This window comes from Ursus arctos, unplaced genomic scaffold, assembly GCF_023065955.2.
Source record: "Ursus arctos isolate Adak ecotype North America unplaced genomic scaffold, UrsArc2.0 scaffold_12, whole genome shotgun sequence".
Classification (NCBI taxonomy): Eukaryota; Metazoa; Chordata; class Mammalia; order Carnivora; family Ursidae; genus Ursus; species Ursus arctos.
Genome location: NW_026622786.1, coordinates 51254075 through 51278472, shown reverse-complemented (window position 1 = coordinate 51278472; position 24398 = coordinate 51254075). Strand labels below are relative to the sequence as shown.

General features: G+C 39.5%; 2 protein-coding genes across 21 annotated transcripts in view; one reads left to right on the top strand and one right to left on the bottom strand.

Moving 5' to 3' along the window:
- The window catches only part of DNAI4 (dynein axonemal intermediate chain 4), an 84272-nt gene extending 66834 nt beyond the window's left edge, over window positions 1-17438 (bottom strand). For 2 of the 6 annotated variants that reach the window (XR_003315873.4, XM_057310581.1), the window contains exons 1-2: window positions 16681-17435; window positions 4609-4786 (exon numbers count right to left, since the gene is read on the bottom strand). Coding sequence is in view for 5 of the 6 variants with exons in the window: in XM_057310581.1 (XP_057166564.1) it covers window positions 4609-4786; window positions 16681-16727 (225 nt within the window). In the remaining variant the exon portion in view is untranslated. Of the gene's footprint in view, window positions 1-4608; window positions 4787-16680 lie in introns of all 6 variants that reach the window. The other 4 variants (XM_026497857.4, XM_026497856.4, XM_026497853.4 and 1 more) reach the window with 3 other exon arrangements.
- Window positions 16934-24398, top strand: part of MIER1 (MIER1 transcriptional regulator) — a 60657-nt gene continuing 53192 nt past the window's right edge. Inside the window, exons 1-4 of one of the 15 annotated variants that reach the window (XM_057310585.1) lie at window positions 17179-17432; window positions 18225-18325; window positions 18418-18459; window positions 21047-21123. In XM_057310585.1, the coding sequence (XP_057166568.1) occupies window positions 21064-21123 (60 nt within the window). In that variant the 5' untranslated portion in view covers window positions 17179-17432; window positions 18225-18325; window positions 18418-18459; window positions 21047-21063. The other 14 variants (XM_057310583.1, XM_044383754.3, XM_044383748.3 and 11 more) reach the window with 14 other exon arrangements.

The window sequence follows — 24398 nt, the reverse complement described above, 5'->3', positions numbered from 1 at the left end:
TCTAGAGTGGAATGTATGCCTTGCTAAGCTGGGAGGGAAGAAGTGGTAGTCTTGGCTTAAATACCACAACTTTCTTAGTAAATTGTCATAGATTTTCTTAAATGATTCTTCATTTACTGTTTGCCCTTAGGTCCATTTCTTGAGGCATTAAATAGTTGTTTTTAAAAAATAACTTTTACCAGTTTCAGTTGAGCTGGGCATTGGAGATCTTCATGCCATCTCGCTGGAAAAGTTGAACTAATTATTTTTTTAAAAAATTGTAGTAAATACACGGCATATAAAATTTATCATCTTAACCATTTTAAGTACTTCCACATTAACTACTTTCACATTGTTGTGCAACCAACACCACCATCCACCTCCAGAACCGCTTTCATCTCACAAAACTGAAACTGTACCCATTAAAAAAATAACTTCCCTTTAATAACCTTCCCTGGGATCCATCCTTCTATTTTGTGTCTCTGAATTTGACTAGACTACATATCTCATTTAAGTGGAATCATACACTATTTGCCCTTTTGTGACTGGCTTATTTCAATTAGTATATCTTCAAGGTTCTTCAAGGTTCATCCATATTGTAGCATATGTTAGAATTTCATTTCTTTTTAAAGCTAAAAATTTTCCATTATGTGTATACATATACACCAAATTTTGTTTACTTATTCATCTGCTGATGAAATTTCAGTTGCTTCCACCTTTTAGCTATTGTGAATAATGCTGCTATGAACATAGGTGTACACATATCTGTTCAAGTCTCTGCTTTCAATTCTTTTGGGTATAGACCAAGAAGTAGAATTACTGGATCATGGGGCAATTCTGGTTATACTTTTTTGAGGAATCACAATACTGTTTTCCATAGTGGCTACACCATTATACATTCTAATCAACAGGGCATGGAGTTTCCAAATTCTCTATAGATTCACCAACATTTGTTATTTTCCATTGTTCTGTTTTTAGCCATCCTAATGGGCCTTGGTTGGTATCTCATTGTAGTTCTGATCTGCATTTCCCTAATAATTAGTGATGTTGAGCATTTTTTCGTGTGCTGTTGGCTATCTGTATATCTTCTTTGGAAAAATATCAAGTTCTTTGTCCATTTTTTAATTTGGACCGCTTATTTGTTTATTGTTGAGTTGTAGAAATTCTTTGAATATTCTGAATATTAACCCTTTATCAGATATATGATTTTTAAATATATTTTCCTCATCTATAGGTTGCTTTTCACTGTGTTGTGTGTCCTTTGATGCACAGAAGTTTCTAATGTTTGATGTAGTTCATTATACCCCCTTTATTCTTTTGCTGTATGGTGTTTTTGGTGTTATATTTAAGAAATTATTGCCATATCCAGTGTCAAAAAGTTTTTCCCTTATATCGTTGTCATCTTCTTCTTCTTCTTTTTTAAAGATTTTATTTATTTGAGAAAGAGAGAGTGCACAGGAGCATACGTGAGGGATGGGGGAAGAGTAGAGGGGGAGGGAGAGGGAGAAGCAGTCTGCGCTAAGCATGGAGCCAGACTTGGGGCTCTATCCCAGGACCCTGATATCATGACTTGAGCCAAAACCAAGAGTTGGTTTTATAGTTTTAGCTGTAAGAGCTTGATACATCTGGAGTTATTTTTTTATATAAGGGTCCTACATCATTCTTTTGCATGTACATATCCAGTTTTTCCAACACCTTTGTTTAAAAGACTGTCCTGTCCCCATTGCATAGAATTGGCATCTTTGTTGAAAATCATTTGAACATATATGTAGAGGGTTATTTCTGGGTCCTCTATTCTATTCCACTGATCCATATATCTGTCTTTGTGCTGTGCACTGTATTGATTTTTATAGCTTCATAGCAACTTTTGAAATCAGTACATGTAAGACCTTCAACTTTGTGGTTCTTTTTCAAGATTGTTTTGACTATTTGGGGTCTCTTAATATTCCACACGAACTTTAGGATGGATTTTTTTATTTCCACAAAATATGTCATTGGGATTTTGATAGGGATTGCATTGAATCCGTATCTTGTTTTGGGTAGTATTGACATCTTAAAAAATATTCCAATGTATAAACAAGAGATGTTTTCCCATTTATTATCATCTTATTTCATTTCTTTTAGCAATTTTTGTAGTTATCAGTGTACAAGTCTTTCACTTACTTGGTTAAGTTTATTCCTAAGTACTTTATTCTTTTTGATACTATTGTAAATGGAGATCTTTTTTCTTAATTTTCTTTTTGGATTGTTCATTGCTAGTGTATAGAAACACAACGGATTTCTATGTGTTAATTTTCTATCCTACAACTTTACTGAATTGATTAGTTCAAAGTTGTTTTTTTTTTTTAATGTGGAATCTTTGGGGTTTTCTACATATAAGATCATGTCATCTGTGAACTGAGATTTACTTTGTCCTTTCCATTTTGGATGATTTTTATTTCTTCTTTTTCACTAATTGCTCTAGCAAGGACACCTACCACTATGCTGAGAAGTAGCAAAAGTGGGCATCCTTGTTTTGTTCCTGATCTGAGAGGAAAAGCTTTCAGTCTTTCATCACTGAGTCTGATGTTAGCTGTAGTTTTTTCAGAATGCCCTGAGGAAATCCTTTCTCTTTCAGATTAGCTAATCGGTTAAAATAATTTTTTAAAATAATGAATGGATATTGAATTTTTTCAAATGCTTTTTCTTTATCTGTTCTGATGATCCCATAGATTCTCCCCTCCTAGTCTATTAATATGGCAAGTAGTATTATTTTTAAATGTTGGAACAACCTTGCATGCATTATTCTCAGTTGGTCATATGCACTATCCCTTCTACATACTGTAATATCATATAATATGTATGTGTTGTATGTATAACATATACATAATACGTATAATGTATACACAATAATATATGATTGTCATGGACTGAATGTTCGTGTACACCCAAAATTCATGTTGGCCCCCTAATTCCAATGTGACAGTATTGGAAGGTAGAACCTTTGAAAAGTAACTGGGACATGAAGGTGGAGACCTCAAGGAATGGGATTAGTGAATGCTCTTCTGAAAAGAGGCCAGGGAGTTAGCTAAATCTCTTTCCACCATGTGATACATTGAGAATACATCGAAGATACATTGAGAAGTGAGCAGTCTGCAACCTGGAAGAGGATCCTCACCAGAACTCAACCATGCTGGCATTCTAATCTTGGGCTTCCAGCCCTAGAACTGTGAGAAATAAATTTGTTTATAAGCCATCCAGTCAATAGTACTTTGTTATAACAGCCTGAGTTGACCTAGATAACGGTACATGTAATATATATGCAAATATATAGTATTTATTTATTAAAATTATATTAGCTTGTTTTCATTTTTTGGCTACTATAAATAAAGACGCTATAAGCATTTGTGTACTAGTTTTTGTATAAACATGTACTTTCTTTTCTTTTGAGGAGATACCTAGAAGTGGAATGGCTGGATGGTATAGTAGGTATGTATTTAACATTGAATAAATTGCCAAATGGTTTTTCATTTTCTATTCCTACCAGCAGTGTATGAAAATTCTGCTTCCTCCACATACTTGCCCATATTTGCTATGATCAGTCTTTTAATTTTAGCCATTCTAATAGGTGTACAGCAGTATCTTAGAGTTCAATTTGCATTTCCCTAATGACTAATGCTGATCATCTTTTGATGTGCTCATTTGCTATCTGTATAGGTACCTTGTTGAAGTATTTGTAAAAATGTTTGCTCATGGGGTGCCTCGGTGGCTTAGTTGGTTAAGCGTCTACTTCGGCTCAGCTCATGATCTCAGGGTCCTGGGACTGAGCCTTGAGTTGGGGGGGGGGGGGGTCTCTGCTCAGCAGGGAGTCTATTTCTCCCTCTGTGCTCCTTCTCTTGCTCGCTCTCAAGTAAATAAAATCTTTTAAAAATGTTTTGATTGTTTTAAAAATTAGGTTGTCTTAATATTGTTTTGAGAATTGTTTATCTATTTTAGATATAAGTACTTTATCAGATATACGCTTTATGAATAATTTTTCCCACTGTATGGCTTCTTTTTTCATTCTTTTAGCAATGTCTTTCAAAGACCAGAAGCTTTCATTTTGATGGAGTCCAATTTACCAATTTTATCTTTAATGGACTGTGGGTTTTTTTGTGTCATATCTAAAAATATCATTGCCTAGATCATTCAGATTAATACACCACATAATTGTCTGCATATGTATTATACTTTTATTAAAAGTTTTAAAAATTCAATTCTTAGTTTTCTAATGAGGTAACTAATTTTGTGACAATTTATTTTATGATATTTTCTAGAGTACACTGCAAAGAAGAATGAATATTACCTTTATTATCTATATTATAGCTAGGTTAATTATTATTAATACCATAATCAACTAGTTCTGAAGGTCATGAGTAGACTTTCCTCACTCCGCGCTAATGTTCTCATTATTAGTAATGAATTATAGGGGCCAACAGCCAATATTATGCTATAAAATATGTTATGTGGTGAAGACTCTAACAAAACCAATATATCGATATAAGAAGTGAGTTGGTTATTTCAAAGCAGTGTATTTTCTACCTTTCACATTTCAGTCAAGTTCTTTAGGGTGCCATTTTCAAATACACTCAGAATTCTAAAGAATATTACCTGTATGACTGTCCTTGGGGTGGAAATATTCATTTTTTCCGTTTTTATCTCAGGTAGAACCATCAAGGTTTTTGACGTAGCCATTCTGCTTTGGTTTGCACCAATATATCCTTTTGTTTGACCTCCTTTTACTGTGTTAGTAAAGCTAATAGATTTCTTTGGCTGTGGGCCAACACTCCTATATCGGGAAAAGAAAACATAATACAAAGGATCCATGACTGAAGGAAAATTAACCAACAATAGAAAAAAGCGGACTTTCATTTAGAAACACGGAAACAATCTGAACATATAAACAATAAATAATAACAGCTACTTGAGAGCTCCTCACATGTAAGCAGAGTTTTAGAATGTTTACATGCATTATATAACTTTTTCCTCGCAACACTTAAGAGGCTGCTATAAATATCATTTTATATAAAATCACAGAGGCTTCAGAGGGAAATGTTCCTCCTAGAGTTGAAATTTGAAGCCAGGCAGTCCAATCCGAAGTCTACACTGATTTCTCTGGGTCTTAATTTCCTTATCTGTAAAATGGGGATATTTATAGTACCCTATTCATAGATTATTATGAGGATTAAATGGATTAATTTGTATATTATGGTTAGGAAGTCCCTGGCACATAGTAAGCATAAGTGAGTGTTCAGTACAGCTACATAGGCAGAATGAAACATGAGTAATAAAGCCTGGAAAGAATATTGTGTTCCTGCCTGAACAATTACATAATAATTTTTAATAATAAGAGAAGATAAAATCAAAATGTTTGCATCCTGGAGAAAAAAATATGATTTCACTTTTGTATGCTCCGCAAATTCCTTGACACAAAAACCTACCTTACCATTCCTTTGTTCTAGTACTCTGATCATGCTACGGATTTCTACAAAACAAGGATGATATTCCCTTAGATTATAAAAAGGAAATCTGTTTCCAAAGAAAACATTTTATTTATTATTATTATTTTTTAATTTTTATTTTAAGTAGGCTCCACACCCAACGTGGGGCTTGAACTCAGGACCCTGAGATCAAGCGTTGTGTGCTCTACTGACTGAGTCAGCCAGGTGCCCCAGCCCCTCAAAGAAAACATTTTAAATAATACTTTAACTTTTCAAATTATAAAAGATCAGACAAGAATGAAATATTTTTAAATGACAACCATCAATCCACTTTTCATATTTTATTTTTCTTCATAGCACTTACTACTTGATATTTTGTTCCTACTGTCCACTCCTTTCATAGTCCAACTCCTTAAATATTAGTCAATACTACTACTTCCTTATTCCTCTTATTTGTTCCATAATTCACTACAGTCTAGTTCTACCTCCCCTCTCCTACTGCATAGACTACTTTCATTAAAATCACCTAGTCCTTCAACTTGTGAAATCCATGGGACTCTTTTCAATACTTATCTTCGTAGCATCTAACATTGACCCTTCCCTCTTCTGTGACACCTCTTTGGGACCTCTAACCACCTGACCCCTTCATTTTCTACTAATTAGTACATTTTAGGTTTCTCTTCTTTCTCTATTTAATCCAGAATCCACAATTCATCAACTGAATCACTCTTTGACCATTACCCTCAACTTGTATTTTCTCTCTCCTTGACCTTTTGCCCTCCTATCCTTACAAAAGCTAGTCCTCCCATTTTATTTCTCCTTTATTAGTTTTCTCTTTTGAAGATTACACTTAGGCTCAAACCTCAGTTACTGGTTTGTTTTCTCTCTCTCTCTCTCCACACACACAACACACACTATCCCTGGGTAAATATAACAAAACCCACGGTTTCAATGACTACTTATATTCCACCTCCTGATGGCAGTCTACCATCATCACCACCACCTCCTTTCTCCCATTCCCTGAAAATTTTATATCCAAATTATTAACACACACTCTCTCTCTCTCTTTCTCTCAAATACTACTTCTGGCATAATTCCTGAGTATTTCAATAACCATGAAGATAATCCTTCTAATACTATGGCTTCTCAGCAACTTAAACCTTTCTCACATACATAACCTTGTCCTCCTTGCTATGTCAGCTACTTATTCCCATGGTCATACATTTGACCTTGTCCTTAGCAAGGTCAACGGTCACTTCCTATTTTTTCAGCTTATATGCCATCTTTTTTTTTTCCTTAAGTGCATTTTCTTGGATAGCTTACTCTTTTTTTTTTTTTTTTTTTTTTCTTTTTTTTGAGAGAGAAAGAGAGAGAACCCATGCAAGCAGGAGGTGGGGAGGGAGGAAGGGGCAAAGGGAGAGGGAGAGAGAGAATCTTAAGCAGGCTCCACGATCAGCACAGAGCCTGACACGGGGCTCGATCTCACAACCCTGAGATCATGACCTGAGCTGAAATCAAGAGTCGGATGCTTAGCTGATTGAGCCACCCAAGCACCCCTACACCCTCTTAATACCCAATTTCAAACAACTCTATTCAACTCCCTTCAACTCCATTATCACCTTCAAGCCCTTGATTCTATCATGTTTTACTGCTTCACCCACACCTCTCATGCAATCTCTTCTCTACTGAGCTTAAGGTTAATAAATATAATCCATAGGCATACTTCAGAGACGTTGCAAGTTCAGTTCCAGGCTACCACAATAAAGCAAGTATCACAATAAAAGTGAGTAAAATGAATTTTTTGGTTTCCCGGAGCATGTAAAATAATGTTTACACAAAACATTTGAAATATTCCAAGAATAACCAAAATGTAACAGAGCCACAAAGTGAGCAAATGCTGTTTGAAAAATGGTGCCGATATACTAGCTGGACACAGGGGTGCCACAAACCTTCAACTTGTAAAAAACATAGTAGCAACAAAGTGCCATAAAGTGCAATGAAATGAGGTATGCCTGTATTATAATCCTTACTTACACTCTCATTCTCCTTTTCCTTTTTTTAATTTACTGTACTTGCTGGCAAAACCAAAACTTTGATCAATTCCAATTATCTTCTTACTTTGAGCCTACATCTGCATATTAACCACATTTCTATATTCTGTAAACTTGATGCTTTATCATTTGTCACACATGTTTAGGCCCTACACGTCTTGTTCTGGACAAACTGATATCCTCAAGTCATTGTGCCTTGGTTTCCCACCTCTGTTGTCACACCCCTCCCCTCCCAGGGGCACAATTTCCCAATGCAAACCAGTCTATTCTCAACTGCCTCCGTTGTCAGGCCCTCACACTCTGGCCCGCTGTATACCTTTCCTCATCACCCTATAACCAGGTACCAGACAATTAAGGATGGCCCCTATGTTCCAGAACCCACAAAAATTACTCAAATTAGCTAATCTTATGCCTGCTTGCCATGCCTCATCTGTACCTTCCCACCAAAACCACAGAAAGAAAGGCCCACAGTTTCTCCGTTTCCCTCTGCCTGATGGCTTCCCCAGTGCTTCCCCATGTAGCCCTCTGTGGCATTGCCTGCCCCCTCTCCTCTTGGAAGCTATGAGTAATAAACTTTTTTTTTCAATGGCAGTTATCTCCTGATCTGTTGACCCTACTATACTTCAAATTTTCTACTAATATGCTATATTTTAATTCAACCTGTACAGCTAAATGAAGCTGGAGAAAAAACATCCAACCATGATGCCAGGTCTCATTTTAAATTATGGATCATTAACTTAAAGTGTCTTTAATGTGCCAGCAATCACACTGTATTTTCTTGGTTCACTTTTTACTATACCTTCTAAGGTCACTATTACATACTCCTCTCTTCTTGAATATCAACATCCACTCCCATCTTTATTTTCAACTGATTAAGTGAGAAAACTGTGCTAATCAAGTAACTTTTAAATATTCCTACTGTCACAACTATGCACTGATTATATCTATACTTACATCCTCTATTTCTCTCTCATTACTCTGGATGACTTACCTATGATTCCAGCTTAGGTCAACTCCTCTACTCATGTACTAGATTCCATTCCTTTCTGCCCATTCAAGGACATCGCTCTAGCAATTCTCTCATGCTTTTCTTGCTCTACTACATTATTCCTTTTAGCGGTAAACATGCTATTATTTCTCCTATCTTAAAGAATTTCTCTTGATTCGATCCACCTCTCCAGCTACCATCCATTCATCTTTCCTTTAACTACATCAACTCCTTTGAAAGCACGGTCTATAATTATTGTTTCTAATTTCCCTCTGTATATACTCTCTTGAGCCTGATCCAGTCAAGTTTTAGCCCTTATCATTCCACCAAAAGAATTCTTACCAAGGTCCAGTCACCTCTAAAATATTAATTGCCAATGTTCTCATCTTACTTATCAGCAGAATTTACCTAGCTGCTCCTTCTTTCTTTGACTGTTTTTTTTTTTTTTTTTAACTTGGATTGCAGGACACTTTCCTTATCTGGTTTTCCTTCTACTTTTTCTGCAGTGTTCATTCTTGGACTTCTTCCTCTATCTGTCTATACTCATAGCCTAGATCAACTCATACAATGCATGATTTAAATACCTTCTATTTGATAATGACTCCCAAATATATATCTCTAACTATACCTTTCCTCTGAACCCTAGACCTATATACCCACCTGTCTACTTGACATCTCTGACTCAAAATTAGCATGTCCAAAACTGAGCTCCTGACAATCTCGCCCTCACCTTGTCCGGCAAACCTACTCCTCTTGCAGTCCTCACCCATTTTTGTTAAAGGTAATGCTATTCTTTCAGTTGCTTGGGTGAGAAAACTTCAGAATATATCCTGAATCCAAACATGTTGTTATAACCCTTGCTGCCACCATCCTGGTACAAATAACTATCCTATTTCTCTTAGATTGTTGTGGCAGCCTTCTAACTCTTCTTGTTTAACCTGAATCCCCTGAAGTCTATTCTCCACATGGCAGCCAAGAGTGATCCTTTAAGACACAAATTATATCATATCACTACTCTGCTTAAAATCCTCCATTTATTTACTGTCTCATTTATAGTAAAAGCCTAAGTCCTTACTATGACCTAAGAAATTCTACATGCATTCTTATGTCTCTGACTTCATGTTCAATACTATTTCCCTTGTATACATTGCTCTTGTCACACTGGCATCCTTGATATTGCCAGGTGTATTTCCCTATCGGAGCCTTTGCCCTTGCAGTTCCCTTTGCCTGAATGCTCTTCCCAATAAATGTACATGTTTAGCATCCTCAGGTCTTTACATAAAACCACCTTCTTTGTGTGGCGTTCCCTGACTCCCCTACCTAAAATGTCAAATAACCTTTCAAATATTTCAGATTCCCTTGCTTTATTTTTCTTGTTAGGACTTACTAACAAACATAATGCATCTTTTACTTAAATATCTTATGAATTAGCTATCTCTCCCCCACTTAGAATTTAAGTTCAATGAGGGTAAGGATTTGGGGTGGTTTTGTTCCCTGCTGTATCCCTAATGCCCAGAATAGTACTAAACACACAGTAGCTGCTTAATGAATATTTGCTGAATAAATAATCCCTAAGTCATTAGCAACTCAAAACATGCAATCTTCATACTTAGATGTTTACCAGCCTCTGGGTGGCTCCAGCTAAACATCTATAAGACATCTCAAAGTGAACAGATGCATAATGAAATATCACATTTACTCATAAACCAGTTCTTCCTTTTGTACTCTTTATAGGACCCAAACAGAAATGAATTAGTGAATGATGTTACATTTATCAGTTAGGTAGTTACTGGGATCTCATGAGAGAGCATTATCAGTGAACTCCCCCACATCTTCGCACTGTAAGTTTTATGGGAAGGAACTATGTTTATCATGTCCACAGTTACAGCTCTAGCTCTTAGCACTCTGTCTGACAGAATAGGAAATCAGAAAATATAGACCACTTTTTGAAAGAAATTGAAAGAAGTACCTGTAGCCAATTATATGAGCAATTTATGGTACATCTCTAACTATAGTAGAAAATATATGTTTTCAAAAGAGACAAATTAGAGAAGGTAACCACTTTGAGGTTTCAGGAGGTAACCACTTTGAAAACCACTACACCTGAAAACAGAGTCATCATACAAGTGGTCATGTAGAGCTCTATCTACATTCTTGAGTTTCCCAAAGCAGGGACCTAATTTGTTTTCACTCCTACATCTTCAGTATCTAGGGCAATAACTGAAAAATATAAGGCATTCAATTGGTATCTATTGAGAGAACTCCTGATAATCGCTTCCATGAAAACAGGGGCAAATGACATTAAAAACATGCTATACATACACAAATCTCACTATGAAATAATCACAAGAGGAAAAGTAGGTGTGGCTTGTGAAAGTTTCTGTATTAGCCCTTTCTTATTTTATTTTATTTTTTATTTTTAAAAGATTTTATTTATTTATTTGACAGAGATAGAGGCAGCCAGCGACAGAGGGAACACAGGCAGGGTGAGTGGGAGAGGAAGAAGCAGGCTCCCAGCGGAGGAGCCTGATGTGGGGCTCAATCCCAGGACTCTGGGATCACGCCCTGAGCTGAAGGCAGACACTTAACGACTGAGCCACCCAGGTGCCCCTAGCCCTTTCTTATTTTTTTTTTTAAAGATTTTATTTATTTATGTGACAGAGAGACAGCCAGTGAGAGAAGGAACACCGCAGAGGAGTGGGAGAGGAAGAAGCAGGCTCATAGCGGAGGAGCCTGATGTGGGACTCGATCCGGGAACACCGGGATCACGCCCTGAGCCGAAGGCAGACGCTTAACCGCTGTGCCACCCAGGCGCCCCATAGCCCTTTCTTATTTTAATGGGATGACGGCAATTCCAATCTTAACCAAATATATTTCTTCCATTCATTCAAGTTATTTATAAAACACTTACTATACATAAGGCCCTGTGCTATACACTCGCAGGGATACAATATGAATCAGATAAAAGAGATAAAACATGTACCTGATTATAACGGAAGTACAAAATTTCATTTGCCTCAAAAGAAGCCAGAGTAAAGTGACCTGAACTATGCTTCAGAAAAATTTAGCTAATGCAGAAACATACTAGAAGACCATTAATTTGTTTCTATGGGAATAGTCCAGATGAGAAGTAATCAAGGTTTAACACGGGGTGGCAGATGTAGAAATAAAACAAATACAAGATACACCTGTGTTCGGCATGTCTATTTTTTGCATTTTGTTGCTTTGACATCAAAGAACTTGCTGATCCTGCAGGGACTGCCCCTCCCAAGGCTAATCAATTTCTATACATTGTAAGGGACTCACACCTGCTAGCACCCTGCAAGCACCCTTTCGTATGCAAACCAACCAATCCAGAGTCGAAACCTTTAACCAACTCCTTTTATCCGGCTCTCTCAGAGATCTCACTTTCTGGGCCACTATCCACCTGCCCTAATCACCCTTGGAACAGGAGCCAGACAACTAGAGATAGTCCCTACAACCAGAGCCTTTTGAAATTATCCAAAGGAGCCAATTCTAAACCTGCTTATTCTGCTTTGTCTGTTCCTCCCACGGAAACCACAATAAGGGTTCTTGCCCATGTTTTCCTCCTGCTTGTTCTACCTCCTGACTGGCCCTTGTGCTTTTCCAGGCCCTCCCGTGTAGTGAGGCATGCCATGCCCCCTGTTTCTATGGATCCATGAGTATTTAAAAAAGCTTCTCCCCTCATAATAGTGATTTCCATGTCTATAAAACATATCTCAAGCACCCTTAAAAAACAGCAGATACAGAACTGATAGGACTTGGTAACAGATAATAACAATGCTACTTAAACTTTAAATTTCAAAGAACTTCCACCTATATTTTCTAATTCAATTCTTTTAACTTTTAAGATACTTAATAGTCATAGTTTACAAGTAAGAAAGCTTAAACTCAAAGGTCAATTTAAATGCTCAAACTCAATAAATAAATAAATAAATAAATACTCAAATTCATCCAATAATTCACAGGCTATTAATCTGTTTCTTTTTTTGTACATAAAAGTTAGTAACAGTATGTATCTCATAAAGTTAAGGTGATGATTAAATTAAGTCTTCTAAGCTAAGTTAGGAGAAAGAAGTTAAATTGTAGACATGTTCAAATTAGATATCACTGATATCTTGGTGGAGCTGTCTGGTGGCAGCTGAAAATGCAAGAGTAAAGTGAATTTAAAGAAACAGAAGTGAGAGCTGGAGATTCAGATTTGAGAATCTTTCCATAGAGATGATAATAAATGAACAGAGTCCCAAAATAAAAACCCAAAGGCACAAAGAGAAGGCAACAGAGCTAAAGGGAGAAACTGGAGATAGTAAAAGAAATCAGAAAAGAGGCATTTAAACCAGTAATAAGTGAACCAGTAAAGTTCAGGGTTAAGGAGGGGAAGATCAATATTGTCAAATGCTGCAGAGGTAGAAAAGTTAAGAAAGCCCATTGAATTTGGTGACTTTTGAAACCTTTCAGTCACTTATTATTGACCTTTGAATAGTTTCTGTACAGAAATGGAGACAACAGACTGCAAGGGTTAAAGAGTGTACATAGACGTTTCTGGTCCAACATGTAAAGAACACAAAAGTCAGTAATCTTATTTTTATCACAAGTAAAAGGCTTAGCAAACTGAAAATCAATGGGGTTTTTTTAGATCCATCAGATCAGTTTATAGACACACCACTGGCCAGAAAGTTGGACAAGCAGGAGAAAACAGAGAATCACAACTTACTGGGAACAGACACCGCAACTGGGGCCAGGGAATGATAGGAAAACTTAAAGGGTAATTGACTAATTGCTGGTGACTGAGTGTAAAATAATTTGAAAGATAAAAAGTCCCGAGGGCTCAGCTGCACGGCGGCCTACCATGACACCCATCAGGCTCTTGGGAAGAAGATCAGAGAAAAACGCCGTCATAATTCCAGCAGGGAGATAGGACATACCCATTCTAAAATATACCCAGAATGTTCAGTTTTTCTTAACAAAGGTCTACCCTCATGGAAAACTATTTTAGCAGAGCCTAACCAAAATGGGGGATGGGAAATACACAACTCCAAGTCCCTCTAGACTTCTTGATTCACCCCAGGAAAAAAAAATCAGAGAAACTCTTATGAAGGTCACAGCCCAGGGTCAAAGGCCCACTAAAAAACTAAGACCTAATTATAGGATTATGGAACACTTCCTGTCCTCCCAACATCTTACCACCACACCAACAGGTCTTCTGTACAATAACAGGGGATTGAAATGGGAAGAACTACAAGGCTCAGACTCCATGAAGGAGTCTCTAGGGGAACCTAAAAAAAGAGACAAAAACAAGGACACTACAGGAAATTGAAGCCTCATAAACCTACTGCTACAGTAAACACAGCCTAATTCCTAGCCAGACAGACACAAAACCTCACTCTAAAGGCTCAGTTCATATTACCTGATGCAACATGTTCAGCTTTCAACAAAAAATTACAAAGCATATCAAAGGGAAAAAACAGTCTGAAGAAACAAACCAAGCATCAGAGCAGATGAAGATATGGCAGAAATTTTGAAATTGACAAGACTGGGAATTAAAGTAATTATGATTAATATGGTAAGGGCTCTAATGGAAAAAAAGTGGATAGATAACATGAAAACTCTTAAGGATCAAAAGGAAATGAATGAACATATAAGTAGAACAGAGGAACTGGGCAGAGAAGTGGGATAAAAGCACTGAAGAAAGAGTGGTTGTTTTACCACAATGGGAGATTGTTAAGCTAGCGAAAAGACCTAACACAGGAAAAACTGGAGAAAGTGGAAAATTGATAAATACATGTTTTATAAGATCCTTTCCAAGATCAGCATTAAGTCTTAAAAGGAGGAAAATGAGAAAAAACATATTAGGTCAAACCAATAGTTGTAAACTTTAAAGTATGTGAAATTTTATTTAACTGGATAACATAGCTATCTCAAAACGTGAAGGTTATACTACTTCCCATCTCCCGCCTGATTCTTTCCTTAATAGGTAATCTCTTTTGAATTTGTCATTATTTAAGAAATTCCCAATTCATGAATTCAACTTAATTTTACTTTGAGATTTCCAAACTTAGAAGTAAAAACAAAAACCAGGGGCGCCTGGGTGGCACAGCGGTTAAGCGTCTGCCTTCGGCTCAGGGCGTGATCCCGGCGTTATGGGATCGAGCCCCACGTCAGGCTCCTCCGCTGGGAGCCTGCTTCTTCCTCTCCCACTCCCCCTGCTTGTGTTCCCTCTCTCCCTGGCTGTCTCTGTCTCTAATAAATAAATAAAATCTTTAAAAAACAAAAACAAAAACAAAAACCAGACAGGATGCACAGTAACCAATATTACTGAAGTACATTATTCATTCGTTCTGTCAGTAAATATTGAGTGCCTTCTTCATTCAAGGCAATAGCAGTGAACAAAACAAAAATGTCTGCCCCATGGAGTACCACAGTTTGAGTGAAGACACACTGATGAACAAGTATATTATATACCAAGTAAGGATAAGTTTTATGGGTAAGTTTAAACCAAGGTTGAGGAACTGGAAGTGCTGGGAATTGTAAGTATTATTATTACTTGATGAGGGGTGGTTAGAGAAGGGCCTTTTGATAAGATGACATCTGAAGGAAGTGAGTCATGACACTATCTGGGGGTGCAGTATTCCAAAGAAGAGCAAATGCAAAACAACAACAACAACAACAAAACCCCCACAAATGCATAGGCCTTAAAGTGGGAAAATAATGTGCCTGATGTTGTTGTGGAACAATCAGCCAAAGGGAAGAGTCCAAGGTGAGATCCTGTGGGACTCTGTAATGATGTGAGCTTTTACTCTGAGTGAAATGGGGAAAAACTGGAGGGGTTTGAGAAGAGCCACAGTGACTACCATGTGTAGGATGTTAGTAAGAAGACCATGTAGGTGGTTACTGTAGTGTTACAGGGACTTCTATTACAGCGTAGTCTCAATTCACTTTGCAGATAGAAATAATAGAATCTGCTGATGGAGCGGGGTGTTAGAGAAGTCAAGGGAAACTCCGAGGTTTTTAACTGAGTAACCGAAGAGCAGAAATTGTCATTTACTGAAATGGCAAAGACTGCAGTGTAGATAAGAGGGAGAAATAAGCTTAGTTTTGCATAAGAATTTTGAGATGCCTATTAACTTCTAAGTGCAGATGTTGATTTTTTTTTAAAGTTTGGTTTTTGGAGGAGGTGCTGGCTAGAGATATAAACTTGTGAATCATCAGTGTATTGGTGATTTTTAAATGCATAAGACAATAGTGAAGAAAAGGGGTTTAAAGATTGACCCCAGCAACACTCCAGTATTTAGATATGGGAAAGAAGAAAAGGTACCAGCAAAGTATCTTGAAAAGAAGTAGCAATAAAACACGGAGAGAACTAGGGAGGAGTGGAGTCCCAGAAACCAAACGAAGTGATTTAAAGCTTGAGAAGTGGAAGGGTTAAGAAGAAACTGAGAAATGGCCATTGCATTTCGGCGGACGCTTATTGCTGACCGTCACAAAAACTATTTTGGTGGAGTAGTAAAATGGAAAAAAGACAGTGAGAACCATATTCAAGAGAGAATGTAAGGTTCTCTGCCAAGAATTTTCAACAGGTTCTGTTGAAGAAAGATTAGCTCAGCTGGAGATTGGAGGAGAGATGTTGAAGGTCTGAGAAGAGAGAACAAAAGTGGTCTGGAAGTGTGGGAGAGTGGATGAATGAGGAAACTTTAGTGCAATTGCTGGACAGCACTAGGGACCATTTGAAGTTATAATCAAAACAAGTCCACAGAGCTGTGTGCTCTTCCCCAGCCTCACTTTCAAGTGTTGTAGAAACGGCAGAACGTCGTGAGCAGGAATGGGTTTTAAGGCGCGATGGCATGAGAAGGAAGAAAAAACTCTGACTAAAGAGCATAGTCAAGTTCAGTTTGGTGGCTCACGGAACCCGAGGACTGAAAGGGGCAAGGATGACGCGGCTGACCGGAAAAACAACTCCAGGAGTATTAAGGAGGAAGAGCGGCTCTAAACAAAGCAGACCTTTTCCCGTAGAGCAAACACAGCAGCTGGGGGTTCAAAAAGTCTGTATTAGGCCAAGTTAGGGGACACTGCCGCATGAGAGCTTCGAGGACTGGCTGAACCCAGCCGCAGAAAGAGACAGAATCTAAAAGGGCTCCCTCCGGGACCCATTAGGGTGGACTAAGGTTTTAGCGCCGGAACTTACAACCAGAGGTTCTGCTGCTTGCGGCTGTTTACTGGAGAGATGGGCATGGTGGCGACACGCTGTGGAGTGGTCGGCCACCCCCCTCCCTAGCTGCTTCTGGAGTTCCTGTACCCAAACCCCGGCGTTAGCAGCTCCGGCGGAGGCTCGGGAATGTTTGCCGGGCGTCATGGAGACGGAGGAGCCCGGGCTCAACAAGCGGCCGCGCGGTTGGCTGGCGGTTGGAGACCGAGGAGGAGGGCGGAGGCGGAGGGGAGGGCAGAGGGTTGGTGGAGCAAGAGGAAGCTCCGGACGACGACTAGAAAAAGGAGGCGGGCGGCCCGGGCCCCAGGCCCCTCCCAGGTTCTGAGTCTCCCCGGCTGCAGGCGGATGGATGGGGCTTCTTCAGGCGGTGGCGGCAGCAGTGAAGGTGGCGGCGGCAGCAGCGGCAGCGGCTGTAAGTGCAGCCTCCATAAACCATCTCTCCTCTCCTAATCCTGATTGGGATGAGGGGCTCCTAGAGTGTCCTCGGTCCCTTTTCTCTCCTTCCCCTCCCCCACGGTAGAGTACCGCCCGGAAGACCCTTAACTTCCGGGGAGGGGCTGCAAAAGAACGCGCCCGGCCAGCTTCCCCCTGCCGGAGTGCGCCGGCCCCCCGAGGCGCATGCGCAGCTGCCCTCCACCGCGCGCCCCCTCCCAGCCCGGTCTTTTGCTTTGGCGGTGGCGACGGCGCGGATCTTCCCCGGCGTCCGCGGCGGCCCGGGAATCCGCTGCGGTGTGAGTTCGTCTCGCTCAGTTCGCTTCCGCCCCTTTCTCCTGGGGGCCCCGAATCCGGTCGGGGTGGGGCCAAGCTGACCATCCCCCTGTGGCTCCGCCTCTTTTCCCCTGTAGATCCGGGTTCGGTCCCAGCCCTTGGGAGGCTCCTGCTCGCATCGCAGTCCCCGTGGTGAGCGGGGTCCTGGGCGAGCCGGCCGTTTTCGGAGGGAGTGAGGGAGGGAAGAGAGACTGAAAGAGGGCATTAATATGAAGGAACGAGGTCCTCCTGGTCCGTGGGAAGATCCCTGGGGACAGATGCCCCCCCTCCTTGAAATGGCCTTGTTCTTGCAGCTTTTCGTGGAAAGATCTCTGCCTTGGAGCCCATCTCTGGTCCCCGTTTGCTGTGTGACCTTGGGCGAGTCATTACCCTTCTCCGGGCCCCTGTTAACCCTAAAGCTTCCTCCAACGCTAAAACTCTTAATTTTGCAGAAAAGCTTATGCAGTTACAAGATTGGCCCGTCTACTGAGGCCGCTTAGCCCAGATGACGTGGAGTTGACTGAACCTTCTTTCTTCAATCATGGATGGAATGAGGCGACCTATTTATTAGGTCGCTTTTATTCCTTTACCATCGGCTACAAATTGCATGTCTCAAGGCTCATTAATGTTTTCCTAAAATTGTCATGGGATCCTTGTCCTAATTCCTGGCCATCTTTTAAAAATTAGAGACAGGCTGAGAATTAGAGACATGGTGAGCTTGTGGTATCATCATCTCTGGTCTCGTTACTACTGAGGCTCTCTTTCCTTTGATCCAGATGGTGTGGTGGCTCGATTCTCCCAGTGCCTGGCTGAGTTTCGGACGTGGTTAAGAACCAACTGGTTGAGGTTCAATGCAGACAAGACGGATGTGATGCTGGTAGGCAGGGGCACACTTGGAGATTAAGGGAGGGAAAATCCAAACTCCCTCAAGTAATATAAATATTACATTACTCTTTCTGTATATTCCAGTGTTTGAGAACTGATGATGGGCCAATAATATCCAGCGTTTGGGTGAGATAAAAATAACATGTCAACAATATTAGGACTATAAAAATAACACTTTGTTATAATCTGATAAAATGGGGCCACTGGATAAAACTCTTTATGTAAAAATTATGAAAAAAACCAAACTGTTTTTTGAAGAACCAAAAGGCTATGTAAGTGTTTTGGGGTGGCATTAATAATAAAAACCAAACTAACAAAAAGATGATGCTGATTCTTGCATAGATGTGGGGCTTCCAAATGTAATGCATTACTGCTTTGTAACCATTCTGCCTACTAAAGTAAAAGTAAACTCAATTTATCAAAAACGTCCTTTTTAAGTTTTTTGATATTTAGGTATTTTCAACCAAATTAGTAGATATTTTTCAGTTTTTACCTGCACAGCTTGTGTAAGTTGACACTTTCAAATAAATATTTTAGTAAATAGGTTACCAAATAATCTCCAAAGGGACTCATGGACTCTGAAAATGGTTAGGTAGAGGATTTGTTTTTAGGGTTTTGAATGTGCTGCATTAATCCGTTTATTCAAATAGCCCTAGAGCCTAAATTGTTACAAATATTTTCTTGGAGCATTTTGAGAGGTTCCTGTGTTGCATAACATTTTGTTTATGTAGTATAGGTATATAGTACTTACATTTGAGTCAGGTATTGGTACTGAATAAAAGGTTATATTTCTTAGGTATATGTAAATTGCCAAAGACTTTTATTTATTGGTTAGTTTATGGTACTGAAGTAAAATTGTGGCCTTAAAATGCTTTTGTTAAAACAGAATAATAACTGAAGGGTGTATGTGTGTGTGTGTGTATGTGTGTGTATTTTAGCCTCTATAAAAATGTTTAGTAACTTTTTAATGGAGTATTTAGTAAATTGCTTAAAAATAATTTCCCAATATAATAGCAGTTTTGAGAAGCTTAAATGTGGTGAAAGTTAATGTTAGTTTGCCTGAAAATAAGGAAACATTTAGGTGGGGAATGGGAGCTCAAGAGGCATTTATTCAGGCTTTGTATAGTGATTTTTTTTTTGTTTTGGGACATTAGCCACAAACCTTGCATAAAATTGGAATTAACCACATTTTTTAGTTTAACTTTAAATATTTAACTATACAGTTCTAACAATACCATTTTGAAGATCACATTAATAAATACTATAAACGGTAATGATTTTAAATAGCTCATAGTTATTGGTGAATTTTCTCATACCTTTAACTCTGTCATGCCTTGTTTTTAGGTTGTCTAGTATCAGTAAGCATTAAAGATTTATATTTTGTTAACCCAAGTATAAATATTGATTGTTTGCACTTAAATACAAAGAAGACATCTGTTGAATTAATCAAAAGTGCTGAAAAACTCAGGGAGATGGATGGAAGTAACAGGGAGATAGATTCTAGTTTAATAAAAAGAATGTTCCAAACATACAGCTTTTTCTGAAAACAGCAGCCTCTTCATCAGACAGTTAAGTCAGTGGAGGTGTTTTAGCATAGGCAGAAAAGCCTGGTAGTGGGAACACATAATGAGGGATTCCTACCTAGACAGGGTAGAAATTGACTAAAAGACCTCTAAGGTCCCATCTACACTAAGTTAGATGAGCAGTTAATTTTTACATATTTGATACTGAGGACGTAAGCAAGAGTTTTTGAGAAAGACTGCTTTCCTTAAGGTGGCTTCTAAAATTTTGAAAGATAAGTATATCATGAGAATAAAATGGGAATAAGACCATACTGAATTCATTAGTAATGTGTTACTAATGACTTACAATATTAGAGCTATTTCTCTTTATTTTTAGAATATCTGAAGCTTAAAAAAAAGCACTGAGCCCACATTTATTAACAAAGGGAGGAAAAAATGTATAGAGGGAATTTTTCCCCCAAATGATAATGTCACTTAAAATTAGTAAAAATGATACACAATATTAATAAACTTAAAAAGTCATTTATCAATAAGAGGGAGACACATTCAAATATGTCCCAGATTCGATTTTCCAGACAGTTTCAGAATTCATTCAATAGCTTTAAGGGACCATGATCCCCAGCTTTTTCATCACAATTGGGATTTTTTGTTGAGGTTTCACTGAAGAATCAAAGAGTAAATGGGTTTAAGCAAGCAAGTTATTCCTGTACCTCGCATTTTGACAACAGTTTTTAATTTTCTTTTTGTGAACTAGCTAAATTTCATATATTACCTTTGGTAGTTAAATGGAAAATCCTCTATCCCCACTGTATTATAAAGCCTGAGTTTCTACCTCTAGGCCCCTTATTCTGTCTTAACCCACCCCAGGTCTATGCACATCAATTGTTCTTTGCCTTCAATTGTTTTCCACCAAACATCTCAAAGTCAAAACTATTTAAACACAAACTGACTTTTCAGAAAATGATTTTTATTTTGAGTCCAAAGGACTAAGGTAATTCAGTAGGGTAACTCTATGTTCCTATGCTAAAATATTTATTCCCCCAAGGAATCCTGAAAAACACTTTTATAGTATAAGTATTCTAAAAAAATAAAATGAAAATACTGTACAGTACAGTTAATGGTAAAAATTGTTTGTAGATTTGGGAACCTTAAAGTTTTCCTTTCTCTTCTTTCCCTTGCTTTTCTTTCAGTAGAAAATGTGCATCAGATGTTTATGTTTAATTGGTTTACAGACTGTCTGTGGACTCTTTTCCTGTCAAATTACCAGGTAATGTCCTTTCACTTAGCAGCTACTTCATATACCTGTAAATGCACAAATTATTCATGCGCAAATTATTATTGGACATAAGAATTTCAAGTTAACGTTGAATCATTGGAAAAAGGAAACTGCTTAATAGAGTCTAGAATTTTAAGGGAATACAAATAATTTAAGAAAACAGCCCATATTGCATTGTAAGTTAAGTATTAAAGAAAAATTGTAAATATGCACATTTATGCACTATATTGTAGTGCCGGCATCACATTATTTGGAAGGAATGACTTTATATTTGATTGGTTGATTTGGGTAGTCATTTTTGAAATTGCATTGAGAACCCTTGAACATTTTGGGGAAAACGGTCTTTTTGAAATTAAGATTTTTAAACTCCTGGTTGAGTAAAATATGTTAGTGCATGCTTTAATATCACCTTTGCATTAGCCAGTATCTGCCTTAGTAATGGAAGGGAAACAAGTTTGTTATTTTGCAGTCATTGGCCATGCAGTCATTAGAACTGGCATCAAGGCCAATTGGCAGTTCCAGGCCAGTATTTTAAAATAAACTTTCAAATTGCTGGCATTTCAGGCACTGCAAATAAGCAGGTTTTCCCTCTATGCAATCAAGTCAGAGATCCATCAAAGAGCAGCTTTTTAGTATTTCGTATTTTGAAATTTTCTCTAGTTGTGCAGAATTCAAACGTTGCACAATTATGTTGCTCCTGGCATCTCAGGAAATGTGTGTGGGAAAAGCAAATCAAATGTGAGGATGGCAGACTACCTATCCACAGTCCCTTTTCTTAATCTCTGCTCTGACCTCTAAGATTTGGGGATGTGGGATTTTACATTTCCTGTCAGGAATCAACCGAGAGAGAAATACTTGTCAAGAGACAGCCGCTTTCAAAGCGCGCTACTTCGCGCTGTTGCCGTTGTTGCATCACAGCAACATCCGTTTTCCAGCAAATGCACTTCAAAAAAGGCCTACATGTAAAATATAACGTATCTTTTCCCCAGCAATGTCAATGCTGGACGCTGATTTTTGGCACTTTTCCTTGACCTCTCTGGTCCCCTTAGGGCTCTCTCCAGTTGGAGTCGCGGATCCGCTAGGGCAGGGGAGGCGCCGGGCGCTTAGATGTCCACCTCCCCCCCCCACACCCACCTTGACTCCGCCCCCTCCGCGATCCTCCCGGGGAAGGCTGCCGCGGGGCCGCGCGCGCGCGCCCCTTGTCCCGCGCGCGCGCGCCGGCCTTTTCCCTCCAGTCCAGCTCAGCCGGGGCGCCGCGAGGGGGCGGAGTGGGGTGTGGTGGGCGCGCTCGGGCGGCTCCTGCGCGTTCCCGCCGAGGCAGCGGCGGCGGGAGCAGCAGAGACGGCGGCGGCGGCTGGAGTCCCGTTGCCGAGTCTCACATCCGGGTTCTGGCCGTGACCCAGCTGCGGCCGCCGCGGAGATGTGACCCGTCAGTACGGCAAATATGGCGGAGGTAAGGGAGCTAGCTCCCCCTCCCCGTCCCGGAGCCGGGCGCCCCCGGGCCCTGGCCGGGGAGGAGTGGAGTGGGCCTGGCTAGGAGAGGCCCAGCCCTGCTGGCGCCACTGCCCACCTGTTGTCCGGAACAGGCCGCGCTCTGGGCGGGAGCTTTCCCGGGAACTTAGTTGGGATGGGTCCGGGGGTAGGAGGAAACGGAGGCGTAGTTGGACTTCGGGGGCAGTTTGAAGGGTCGAGTGCTGCGTAGTTTTGCGTGTGGAGAGGGGTGAGGGGGAGTGGGCGCCCGCAGGGCAGGGGCGTCGGTGGCGCAACTTCGCCGGCCGGTGATAGGGGCCAAGAGAGGAGCTGCTGCTTCCTCTTCTTGCGAAGTTTCTTCCCTCCCTCGCCGAGATGCTGTTGCGCCCTTCCGCGTCACCCCCACCGGTTTGCTACTGACATCCAGTCTGTGTTAATGGGGAAAACGTAAGACAGAGTGGCCTTAAACTGTCGTTTTCCTGATGGTGCTAAGATGAGTGTGGAGAAATAAACCTGGCCTTTCGCAGGCCGGCCGTTTAGGTTGGGGGAGTCTCCCGGTATCTCCGGAACAGTTCCATTCCTCCTGGGATAGAACCTCTTTTTCTCTCCACATTTCAGAAGAGTTGCTTTCTACCTTTTCCTCTCTTCACTTTCCAAGCATTCCCCCACCCTTTTCATATTAAGGTTAGTATTGTCTTTCTCCTCATTTTTTTTTCCCTTGTGGAAGATTCTCCCCCCCCCCCGCTCTTTTTCCAGTAAACGAGTTACCAAAGCCCCCTTTCCTCGTTGGTAATTGTTTTATATTTTTGGGCTTCAAATCCTGGCGAACAGCCACTCTTAATGATTGTTTCGAACTTAGTGTTGTGCCACTGGAGATTTAAATTTTCGTTTCTGATTTAAACTTTTACACATTTGGTTTTTCTAAATACTCCCCCCCCCCTTACCCTCGGAAGAATTCCGTTATTCTTTACCCCCTGGAGTTCAAGAAGTGATAGTGTTGGGGGTTTTAAGTCTACTTTGAGTCAGAGCCTCACTAAATGATTGTTAAAGCATTTTCTTGTATGAATTACCATTTTCATGGGCTTAGAGACACCCCAAAACAGATTCAGGAATAAGTGTTTTTTTGTTTGTTTTTAACAATTCAGCCCGCAATTTTTGTGTTCATTATTTGCTAAATGAAGTCAGTGGTGAGTTAGGTGAGTACTTTTGGTAATACCATATTCTCTCCTTTTTAAACCTTGAAATACAGAAACGTGTAGATTATGGAAAAATATTAATTTCGATGCTTTTTATGTACCTGTTGAGTGGAGGGACCTAAAAGTTAACTGTTTTGTTCAGTTGCTTTTAGGGTGCTCCTTCTGCTTTCCTTATGGAAACTGACTTTATATTAATGTAGTGGAGTATTTGCTATTTTTAAAGGGGCAGATTTCACTATAGCAGGACTCTTCACTGCCAGTAATCTTTTTAAAACATTTAATACTTTTGATTTAAAACTAAATTTAGATCTTAGGTTTATTTCCATTTCTTTTGTTCTTTGTGGTTAAAGAATTGTATTTCAAGGTACAGAAGTTGGAGAAAACATAGTACTTTGTATTTCACTTAAATGTGACTGGATTCATTCCACTGGGCTGAAACAATTTTAGTCCTGGTAAGATTTTGTTTCTTTTTTTCATATGTAAGAGGGGGAAGGGGTTGTATGTGGCTAAATTTACCTACATTTTGTCAAATAGTTTTCATTGGATTCCCCTTTCGGTGAACGCCTGTTAGATAAGCAGCAGTGTAATAGGTGATAGGTT